This window comes from Cucurbita maxima, unplaced genomic scaffold, assembly GCF_002738345.1.
Source record: "Cucurbita maxima cultivar Rimu unplaced genomic scaffold, Cmax_1.0 Cma_Scf00003, whole genome shotgun sequence".
Taxonomy (NCBI): Eukaryota; Viridiplantae; Streptophyta; class Magnoliopsida; order Cucurbitales; family Cucurbitaceae; genus Cucurbita; species Cucurbita maxima.
This window is the reverse complement of record NW_019272019.1, coordinates 1,267,103-1,279,017: the sequence shown is the minus strand read 5'-3', so window position 1 is coordinate 1,279,017 and position 11,915 is coordinate 1,267,103. Positions and strand designations below refer to the sequence as shown.

The 11,915-nt window shown below is 37.3% G+C and overlaps 2 protein-coding genes and 1 non-coding gene across 3 annotated transcripts; 2 read left to right on the top strand and 1 right to left on the bottom strand.

Annotated features, from left to right (window-relative positions):
• Positions 1-1,044: 1,044 nt before the first annotated feature.
• On the top strand, positions 1,045-4,396 carry LOC111473755 (pentatricopeptide repeat-containing protein At3g09040, mitochondrial). Its single transcript, XM_023119160.1, has one exon. It carries the CDS (start codon positions 1,071-1,073, stop codon positions 4,077-4,079), a length of 3,009 nt encoding a protein of 1,002 aa, XP_022974928.1. The 5' UTR covers positions 1,045-1,070; the 3' UTR covers positions 4,080-4,396.
• Positions 4,397-5,350: 954 nt separating this feature from the next.
• On the bottom strand, positions 5,351-8,456 carry LOC111473832 (serine carboxypeptidase-like 42). Its single transcript, XM_023119213.1, has 10 exons — positions 7,963-8,456; positions 7,709-7,816; positions 7,545-7,637; positions 7,356-7,448; positions 6,838-6,923; positions 6,479-6,757; positions 6,265-6,398; positions 6,005-6,097; positions 5,799-5,916; positions 5,351-5,713 (listed from the first exon to the last, which is right to left on the bottom strand). The coding sequence occupies exons 1-10, from the start codon at positions 8,219-8,221 to the stop codon at positions 5,546-5,548; spliced, it is 1,431 nt and encodes a 476-aa protein (XP_022974981.1). The 5' UTR covers positions 8,222-8,456; the 3' UTR covers positions 5,351-5,545.
• A 2,301-nt stretch (positions 8,457-10,757) lies between these two features.
• LOC111477343 lies at positions 10,758-10,855 on the top strand. The gene has a single exon (XR_002717263.1). It is a non-coding gene; the product is annotated as a small nucleolar RNA Z221/R21b (small nucleolar RNA).
• The last annotated feature ends 1,060 nt before the right edge of the window (positions 10,856-11,915 follow it).

Sequence of the window (11,915 nt, the reverse complement as noted above, 5' to 3'; positions counted from 1 at the left end):
ATGGTGTCGGTATAGACCGAAATTCCGTTGTGGTCCAATTTTGACGGTATAATTCAGAAATTAATCCTACGGTATATCCCTAAGAATATGTGAGTGATTCATAAACAACATCTCTTTCTTTTATCAATGGTTCTACCAAAAAAAATTATAAATATATTTAAATTTTTAATTTTTTAAAAATTCAACCGAACCCAAATTTGAGTGGAGGGTACCTCCAAAAGGAAACTAACAAATACATATAATAATTATTGAGGAATCTTTCTATTTTTAATTATTAAAAAAAATGTAATTGTATTTTTAAAATTTGTGACAGATTCTGACACCACTTGTCACAATCGCACTTTTGATGGCAGCGGATTTGCGTACGACACTCATTTTTCAATGACAAGTGAGCTAAGCCAGACGCAAGAACGAATTGTCTTAAAACTGAAGCTAAGAGGCTCGAACGTATACGTCGTTTGGTTGTAGGGCTATCATATTATTCTTGCATCACCTACGACCAAACGACGTATATGCTCGAGCCTATAGCTTCAGTTTTAAGACAATTCATTCTTGTCGGCCTCACTTAAAAATCGTTAATATTTTGTTTAAAAAATAAGTTTTAAAAGATTTCAAAAATAATTTTAAACCTTGAACATTGTTACAAAAATACCCTCGAATTTAAAAGCTTCAAAAATAAACTTCTTCAAAAAAAATTAAAAAATATTTTTACCATCGGTGCCACATTTTTAAATTACTCATAAATTTTTAACAAAATGTTAAAAAAATTAGAGATAATCTATGCGACGTCGATAAAATGTTTTGGTTCGGTAAGATTTTTTATTTTATTTTATTTTTTTTATGAAACAAACGATATTAATACTACTTTTTAAAATTTTAAAATATTTTTTAAACACAATACTAATTCTAACGGTATTTTTAAATTTTTTTTGAAATAAAGTATATATTATATAAAATAGAGGTTAAAAATAAAATTAAATAATTTCACATTTAAAAATGTGAAATGTCGCCTTTTTAAAACCTAGAGAAAGAGAAGCGGACTTATTGAACCCAAGTCATGTGGAAGCCGTATGAAGTCGATGCGTCTCAACTCCTTCACATGTTCTTCCCGGCTTCCATCCTTCTTAAATCCACACAATGTTGCCAGAATCGCCTCCTATTCCACTCCAGATTGCATTTCGAACCAACTTTTATCCGAAGATCACAATACCCATTCAAAATTTCTGCAAGTTTGCTTGCAGCACTGCAGGAGAATCAAACCCCACAACCTGTTCGATGAAAAGCCTAAACCAGTTCTGCAAGCATTGAGAACAGCGAAGGTCATTCATTCGAAGAGTTTGAAGATTGGAGTTGGGCTCAATGGGCTACTAGGCAATGCAATTGTTGATCTCTATGTCAAATGCGGCAATGTGGATTATGCTCAGAAGGTATTTTCCCGGCTGGAGAAGAAGGATGTATTTGCCTGGAACTCGGTGCTTTCTATGTACTCTAAGCATGGGTTATTTGCAACTGTTGTTGAATCTTTTGTGTCTATGTGGAATGATGGGGTGCGGCCTAATGAGTTCACGTTTGCGATGGTTTTATCTGCTTGTTCTAGGTTGTTGGATGTTAACTATGGTAGACAAGTGCATTGTGGTGTTTTTAAGATGGGGTTTGGGTTTAGTTCTTTTTGTCAAGGTGGGCTAATTGATATGTATGCCAAATGCCATGATTTAAGAGATGCTCGGTTGGTGTTTGATGGGGCACTTAATATGGATACTGTTTCATGGACAGCCTTGATTGCTGGGTATGTTCAAGATGGTTTACCTGAGGAGGCAGTCAAGGTGTTTGATAGAATGCAGACAGTTGGACTTGTACCTGATCAGATAGCGCTTGTAACTGTTATAAATGCTTATGTTGCTCTAGACAGGCTTGGTGATGCTCGTAAGTTGTTTGCCCAGTTGCCCAATCCTAATATTGTAGCTTGGAATGTGATGATTTCAGGGCATGCAAAGAGAGGATTTGCATTGGAAGCTATTTCGTTTTTTCTTGAATTAAAGAGAACTGGCCTAAAAGCCACTAGATCTACTATAGGAAGTGTTTTGAGTGCAATTGCTAGTTTATCGATGCTGAATTATGGCTTAATGGTTCATGCTCAGGTGATTAAGGAAGGGTTACATGACAATGTGTATGTAGGAAGTGCATTGGTGAATATGTATGCTAAATGTGAAAAAATGGATGCTGCGACTGAAGTGTTCAATTCTTTAGAAGAGAGAAATATCGTCTTGTGGAATGCTATGCTTGCAGGTTTTGCGCAGAACGGGCTTGCTCATGAAGTGATGGATTTGTTCTCATATATGAAACGGTATGGACCTCAGCCTGATGAGTTTACCTTCACTAGTATTTTCAGTGCATGTGCCTCCTTGCAGTATCTCGATTTCGGTCGTCAACTTCATAATGTTATGATCAAGAACAAGTTTGTATCTAATCTATTTGTTGCAAATGCGTTGGTAGACATGTATGCTAAATCTGGGGCTTTAAAGGACGCAAGAAAACAGTTTGAGTTGATGAAGATTCATGACAATGTTTCATGGAATGCAATAATTGTAGGATATGTTCAGGAAGAGTATAATGGTGAAGCTTTCTTCATGTTTCGAAGAATGGTTTGCAATGGAGCTCTTCCAGATGAGGTGTCTTTAGCTACTATAGTGAGTGCTTGTGCAAATGTTCAGGAGTTGAAACCAGGGCAACAATGTCACTGTCTCTTAGTTAAAGTTGGTTTAGATACAAGCATTTGTGCTGGAAGTTCCCTCATTGACATGTATGTCAAGTGTGGGGTTCTTTCAGCAGCTCGGGGTGTCTTTTATTCTATGCCGTGTCGAAGTGTCGTCTCAGTAAATGCTCTGATTGCTGGCTACACTGTGAACCATTTAGAGGAAGCTATTTATCTATTTCAAGAGATGCAGATGGTTGGACTTAAACCTACGGAAGTCACATTTGCTGGGCTTTTAGATGGATGTGATGGAGCATCTTTGCTGAAAATAGGAAGGCAAGTTCACTGTCAAGTTATTAAGAGGGGTTTTCTGTTAGGTAGGGAAATGGTGTGTGTATCTCTCTTGTGCATGTATTTGAGCTCCCAAAGACTCTCAGAATCGGAAACACTCTTCTCTGAGTTGCAGTACCCAAAAAGTTTAGTTTTATGGACTGCTTTCATTTCAGGATGTGCACAAAACAATCACTATGAGAAGGCTTTGCTATTCTATCAACATATGCGATCCGAGAATATCTTACCTGACCAAGCAACGTTTGCGAGTGTTCTTCGAGCATGCTCTGGATTGTCTTCTCTACAAAACGGTCAAGAGATTCATTCCCTTATCTTCCATACGGGCTTTAACATGGATGAAATCACCTGTAGTTCCCTTATCGATATGTATGCAAAATGTGGTGATGTTGGAAGTTCTGTTCAAGTTTTTCATGAAATGTGTTGTAGAAATAGTGTTGTTTCTTGGAACTCCATGATAGTTGGACTTGCAAAGAATGGCTATTCAGAAGAAGCACTTGAAATTTTCAGAGAGATGGAGCAACAATCTATCATGCCTGATGATGTTACGTTCCTTGGTGTTCTTTCTGCCTGTAGCCATGCTGGAAGAGTGTTCGAAGGCCGAAAGATCTTCGACGTGATGGTTAGCCATTACAGGTTACAGCCGAGAGTTGATCATTTGGGATGTATGGTAGACATTCTTGGGAGATGGGGTTTCCTTAATGAAGCAGAGGAGTTCATCAACAGACTCGGATGCAAAGCGGATCCGATGCTCTGGTCAACTTTGCTCGGAGCTTGCAGAAAGCATGGAGATGAAGTTAGAGGGAGGCGTGCCGCTGAGAAACTTATGGAATTGAAACCACAAAGTTCTTCACCCTATGTGCTGCTCTCTAGCATATACGCTGCATCAGAGAATTGGAAACAAGCCGACTCTTTAAGGAGGGAAATGAAATCAAAGGGAGTGAAAAAGTTGCCCGGATATAGCTGGATAGAGCCAGGAAGAAGCGTACGAGGCAGCTCGTATACGATTCAGGAGCCAAACTCGAACACAAGGACTTAGGTGGTGAGTACTTATTTAATAGTCAGTCATCCATACTAATGACTTATCAACTGGAGACGGTGTGCAATTGGTAATGGAGAACAGTCACTCTTTTAAGGTAACATTCTTTTCAATGTCATCTTCTTTGATACTTGAATGATATGCAGATTTTCTTCTTCATCGAAAGAATAAGTCTCTAATTAATTCCTTATTCACGAGTCTGTAAATAGCAAATGCTTAGAAAAAATGGATTTAGATTCATTTGTTTACAACAATGACGGATAAAAATGCTTCTGTAGACTGTTGAGTTGTTGTGGAAAATTTAAGGAAGTTTAGTGATACGTTCTATCACTGTTGTGGAAAATTTAAGTAAGTTTCAGTGATACGTTCTATGAGTGTATATTTGGACTGTAAATTTTCTTTTTATTGTAACATAAATAGTTTTATATTTAGATTGATTTTTGAATTATAGAGGTTTTTTTCTTTTTTTTTTTTGGTTGTGGTTGACCCATCACAATTTTGGTTTAGCTGAGTCGTGACCTAAATGATCCGAACAAGATTCACAACCTAACTAAGGTTGGGTTGGATTCTAAACTCTATTTTTGAGTTAGTCACGTTGATTTGACTAAAAAAATCTCTCCAACCAACGAACTACACCAAAATTTTCAATTATCTAAAAATTTAACGCAACCTTGTTGGAGTTTAGGTTGGGTAGTCCTAGTTGATCGAGTCAGCAAGTGAAAAAAATGGTATTACTAAACTTTTGCAAGTGAAAATTTTACACTTTCTTGTCACAATGTACTTTTCATGAACTGTAACGGCCTAAGCCCACCGTTACCAGATATTGTCTTCTTTGAACTTTTCCTTTCGGGCTTCCCCTCAAGGTTTTTAAAACACTTTTGTTAGAGAGAAGTTTCTACACCTTAATAAAAAAATCTTTCATTCAAATCTTCAATCGATATGAGATTTCACAATTCATCCCTCTTTGAGGCCCATCGATCTCGGTGACATTCGTTCCCTTCTCCAATCGTTGTGCCCCCTCCCCCAATCCACTCCCCTTCGGTGCCTCACATTCTTGCTGGCACACCGTTCCATGTCCACTCCCTTTGAGGCTCAACCTCCATGTTGGCACATCCTTACTAACAAATATTTTTCTCTTTCAACTATTCCCTCAAGGTTTTTAAAACGCGTATGTTAAAGAAGAGGTTTCCACACCCTCTTAAACAATGTTTCATTCTCCTCACCAATCGACGTGAGATCTCACTCAAACCGATACATATTGAACTGAGAAATCCAGAGAATCAAATCTTTTTCCATTCTAATTCAAACCCAACTTTCAAAGAAATGAATAAGAAGAAACTGGTACAAATCAGATAATTCATATTATGAATTGCCCCACACTTGTGGGCTTGAATGTTAATTTATTTTCTTCTTTTCCATTTTCCAGGATGCATATGAAGTAAGAGTAATCTGTGTAGAAAACTTATCTAATCTTCAATCGACGGGCGAGTTGAATTAGGCAGTCTCCGGCCACGAATAAACGAACTAAACAGATGCAATGCTCTTGATGGCTGCGCGTAAGGTACCATATGAGCTGCGCCTCTTACTGTCGCAAACGTCAACAGATTTCCATACTCGATCGCCCAACCTCCGACCTGCCCATGAACAGCCATGGCTTAAGATGGAACCAAAATTCAGAAGAACAAAAGACTGATGAAATAATTAGAATGCAGAAAGTACCTGCCCTTTGTGGAACCAAGTCCCGTATGGGACCGTGATCTTGAATTTCATATCATGAGCGAGTTCACGGACGAGCGTTCGAGATCCCAACAAGGGTACGACAGAATCTTGATCCCCACTACAATGGAATATCAGGTCAACTAATACATCAACTAGATATCTACTCTGTTTCTTGCTTCTATTTTTCTAATACGAAACTAAGTTACCTGAAAACCCAAACGGGAATTCGATTTTCGATTATCCGTTTGAGCAATGGAAGTATGTCGATGTTACCATCCGTATCACTGTAATTTATTAGACTGCCAATCAAGCTCACAAAATGTCAGATTCCTGAAATGGATTTAGCAATGTATAGTGCTTGAACATGAGCAAAACTCCTGCTATTTAACCAAGAATTAGTATTTTTTCTATTCGAAATCGATCGGTTTTGCTTTTATAAAAGCTACTATTTCGCAGTATCACTTACGAACTGCACATCGACCAGCTGTAAGGTAATTTAGTTCGGTTAGCATGAAGCGCTTTCTGAACCTCTGGAAGGTTGAAGTAGAATCGTCTTTCCATGGTCATGCACACATCGACCCCCAAGCTTATTTTAGTAGCCTGCAAAAGATTAGATCGAAACTTGGGCACTCAACTAGAACGAAATAGAAGAATAAAGTTAACGAAGATGTAGTCGATACCATTTTCTTCAACCGTAGCTCTTGCTCCACTATAGATGGATAGCACACGTCGAGGATGACGTCGTAATAGTTTATGTAATTGCCAACAATGTGGTTCGCTATGGATATGGCTTCATTGCACGAACGTGTCACATTGTGAGGACTCGAAAAAGTATAATCCTCGAAATCACATTCGTTCATGATGGTTAATCCGATTTCATCCGAAATCATTCCATGCGACCAATAAAACTCGTACGATGCTGGAACATCTCTATCGAGTTTCAATAGAGGGTTCCCGATCTAAAACGACAAACCCATTTGAACCGTAAGTAAAAGCATAAAGAAAACAAACCATATTACCAAATTACTATACTTCTTACAGCAACTCCTTTGATATTGAACTTGAAACCACTGGACTTTGCATTATGATCCAACAGAGCAATAGCCAACTGTGGTATGTAATGCCCTGTGCAATAAACGTGAAACTATTAACCGACATTCTTCCAAACTAAGCTACGAAAGAGAAATTCTCAATCCGAATCTGATTTCATCTAATCTCCCTCAAGGTTTCTAAAACGTGTCTGCTAGGGAGAAGTTTCCACACCCTTATAAAGATGCTTCGTTTCCCCCTCCAACCAATGTGGGATCTCACAATCCACCTCCATTCGGGACCCAGCATCCTCACTGGCACACCGCCCGGTGTCTGGCTCTAATACCATTTGTAATAGTCTAAGCCCACTGCTAGCAGATGTTGTCCAAACCCTAGAATGAACTACTGATCTCTCAAAATGACAACAAGCAAATCGAGTCAAGAAACCAAGTTATACACTAACGTATCAACAACCAAACTCGCATATCACCAAAAAAGACAATTTGATCTCGTACATGTTTAACAAACCTGCATAACTTTCGCCTGTAAGATACAATGCTCTAGCTTTGAACGATGGAAACTTCTCGTACCAATTCATCATAAACATATGCATATCCCTGGCTGCGACAAACAGATAATTATACTCAACTTCTTAACTTAAGAACCAAACATCCTATATCATCTAAACCCGACATCGACGTAAACGATTTCCCTTACCAGCAGAGGCATCCCCACAGTCATAATCTGAACTTGTGTTTGAATATGACCATCCAACTCCAGCAGGAGATTCAACAAACAGAAGATTTGAAGCTTCAAATGATTCAAAATGAAACTCAGTTGCTTCAAATTTCAAACTAAATTGATAATGAAATCTCTCATACCTTTATTCCAAGACATGGGGTTTGTCCTAAGGCCTCTTCCATCCCCAGTGGGATAAAAAGGACCCAACTCTGTGAAAGCACCTCCACCAACAGAAGAACAACCAGGCCCTAAATGATTCAACCACAAATTCTCTTTACAATGATTCTAATCTATGAACAGTCAACAAAAACAAGTATTACATGATTTGAAGAACAAAAAATGGATCACAATGTGATTCGATTGAACAAATTAAGAACATAAAATGATCAGAAACCTCCATTGAGCCATAGAGTGAGAGGTTTGATCTCTGGCTGCTGCTCTGCTTCAACGAAATAGTAGAACAAGCTCCTTCCATTTTTGACATCCACATCGACATACCCAGCATACTGTTTGAACCCAACAGGCGGCTGTCCCGGCAGCCGCAGCACCAGATCTTCACTAGGAAAACCCTCAACTCTGCCGCCGCCGCCGCTGCTCAGTAACCAGAAAAAACCAAGCACAAGCAAAACCCCATCAAAACCCCACAGACCCATTTCAGAAATCCACCGTAACCCACAAAAATAAACAAACCCCTCTTCCTCCTTCAACGGATTTCAAAGGAATTTAAATTATAATGCAGTTATTGGCCTTTTGAAAACCAAATTCTGTTTGAATGGGCACGTGAATCTCTGCCCATTTTAAAGAAAAAGGGTTGAAGTGGGAGAAGTGGGGGCGAGGAGGGGCAAAGCTATGTGCATGCGGGGCTTGAGAGGTAAGAAATAAATGATGAGAGTGAGAAAGAAGCGTTGGGAGCTGTGAATCAATAAATGGCATGAAATTATCCAATTCTACAGTATTTTTAGTCTAAATCTGCTCAAGAACTAGCAGCCAAGGCAGCAAATTATGGATTACTCTTCACGGGTTTTGTGCAAACAGTTTTTTTTTTTTCCTGAAAGATTAGAAATTCATTCCGTTTCAAGTTTAGATGAAGAAATCTCGACGTAATGGTGTGTTAGAACAAGGAGTTCATCTCTTGTGACAAGTTCAATATATATATAGAAAGATGATAAAAAAGGAGTATTAGGATTATGCACATGTTATAAAATTCATAATATTTTAGTACTCGTATTATGATTTGGGTTAACCTATACTCATGACCAAAAGAATGGAAGTATACACATATAATGATATAAATTAGAGATATCTATTTTACCGGTAGGGTTGCGATCTTGGAAGGGACCTGCCCGAAATGGAGAGGGAATTCCTCGTTTAGACGGGAAATGAGGAACATTTTTTCCTTATTAGATAAATGAGGCCAAGGACAAGATTATATTCTCGTCCATGTCCCTACCCAGTTTCTCGCCCCGTCTCGTCCCTACCTCGTTTAATATGAATATATTTTCAACTTATATATGATTTTTAGCTATATTAAAAAAATTAATTAATTTTAAGAATTTAATTTGTAATATTTAAACTAAGAGTAGTTTGTAATATTAAAATTTGAATTTTTTAAAAATTAGATGGGTTGAAATATATTGATTTATTAGTAAATTAAAAAAAAATATATTAAAAAATAAAATTTTAAAACAACTATTTAAAAAGAATAATGAACCGACAAAATTATTGTAGAGAACTCGATCCTAACAAAAAAATAAATAAATAAATAAAAATAATTTCACACTGTTGAATTATGTGGTGAAGATAAAGACGGGACCTGTCCTACTCTGTGACATCTCTAGCCAATGAGAGTAATTATGAGAGAGGTACACCACTTGAGTGACATGGGTGGTGGTAGTCTAACACCCAATCTATATCATGAATTTCATACCCATGTTGTAATTGGCTCTATGAACTTTTCAATATGTTGTGGTGGACACATTGATGAAAGGTTGAAAGGGTTGTAAGTTACGAGTTTCGTTTATAAATTATTACCCTTTGTTTAAAACGTAACCCTCTTGTGTTGAAATGATTTGAAATCATTTTTAGCGTTGTGTGTATCCCGAAACAATTGACTTGAAGTTGAAAATCAATTAGTGAGAATACCATTAAGAGATGGAGGGGTAGAGATGTTACAATCGTACAAAGAAGATAATAAGTTGTGATCATCACATACAAACAATAGAAAGTGATACATGAGTGACTCCCTGACGTGCCTCATAAGGGCGGAGAAAGATAAATATCATGATGTGATTGAAGAGAAGCTAAAGCACAAGCAAATACGCACCAATGTCATCAATGGTATTAGAGGCATGCTTAGCCGTTGTCAGGTTGAGTCTCAGGCCATAATCTCAAAAGTTCGAGTTTCATCGTGAGATTGGACAAGTGACTCTAGAGTTAAGCGTGTATAAGTGAAAGAAGTGAACGCTCTGCATTAACATATGACTCCTCACCAAAATTTCATGTTTGTGTGTATTACTATGTAGGCGAGTGTTGCAATACGAGTGTTTTAGGGTCTACCTTTGGAAATGAGTTTTCGAGGACAGTGTCAAGTGGCACAAGTGTGCTAATATTGCATCTCTTCTCTTGAGTTGGTCGTTGAGCTATAGTATTGTATTACCTGAGATGATTTGTACGTCGGCACCTCAATAGTCCTAAATATAAAGTTAGCTCATGGACCCATTTTTGATATGCAGATGATGAAATGAAATGTGATACTACATTTGACGTACGACATGTATGGCGGAATGAAACTTAAGGGTAAATTAGTCATATTTGGGTAAAGATAGGGAGAATAACATTTAAAGCTATAAAAATGGGAAGAGAAAAAAAAAAAAAAAAAACTTTAATAACAAGCATTTTATGCAAGACTATGCCCATGCCCAGGCCCAGGCCCATTCCCAGGCCCATTCCCAGGCCCATGACTAGGCCCAGGCCAAGGCCCGTGGCTTTGTACCCGGAGCCCCATACGGCCATTGAATAGTAAAATGAGGAAATCAAATTAGGGTTTCTGCTTCGAACGCCTATATAATCACAGTAGCCGGTTTTCGTAGTAATTGTATCGCTGGAAATCATCATCTTCTTCTTCGTTTGAGAGTTCTGTGTTTGATTTTAGTGTTTTTGATTTGTCAATTAGAGTAACAAGAAGTGTTTTGGCAATGAGGATTCTTTGAGATTGTCATGCACCACTCTGATGATGTTTAACATCAGTCTGTGATGATAAGTTTCTCTAAACCCATTGATCTGAGCCTCTTCTTTCTCTGTATTCTCTTTAATCCTCTCTTTTTCTCTGTTTTATGTTCAAATCTTGCCTTCATCATCTTCTTCTGTGGTGAATTGAATTTCGCTTTGATACTCTCTTTTTTTCTCTGTTATATGTTCAAATATTTCCTTCATTTCCTTGTTCTGTTGTTGAATTGGATGTTTGAGGAATGAGATTTTTTCCTTTTGGAAGTGAAGAATATGAAGTTAAGGAACCAAATGATGGGCGTCTTCTTCGGAAGACGCAACCATGATGCGGACCGAATAGCTTTTAGCTTGTGGATCAATTTTGGCATCTGATGGTTCCTTGTTTCATTATTATTGTGCGATTTGATCGCTTAACCTTTTGAATAAATGTACCTACTGGACATAGCCTAAGTTCTTCGTTCTACTCTTAAATTTTGGTTTATTTTTTCATTTCGGAAGATTCTGAATCAGTCTACACAACTGATTTTAATCGATTTCTTCTTGATGAATCAAAATACATTTTAATTGTTTCTGGATGTTTCTCAAAAGTTTGAAAATCGTCTGAGAGGATTTTTAGGAACTTGAAAATTAAATACAGAGTATGAACTGAGGATTTCTTTTTAATTTTTTATTTTTATCAAAACGTTTAAGCAAATGTTTGCCCTAATTTAGTCATAATTATATAGAACTGCACTCATAAACATGATCGTGCCTTGATTTCTTACTGCTTAGCATTAGTAATTGATCATACCATCTTAGAATTTTTTTTACTAAATGAACGAAAATTTGATGTCAACCAATGAAAAAAAATTAAATTCTTAATGTATTAGATGGTGAAAATTTATCACTACTCTTATATGGCATATTTCCTCGAAGAAGATAAGATGAATGCAATGGAGAATGTAAAGAATGGAAAAGATGTGACATAAGAAAATAGTAGAATATCATGTACACTAACATATGATTACATTAAAGGAAGAAAGTCTTTGTTTGTCAGTATCTTTTATACCCATATCGAAGAAGATATAAAGCTTTTGGCTTGGTACTATTTAGGTGGATGATTCACGATCGCCTAATTTTGTT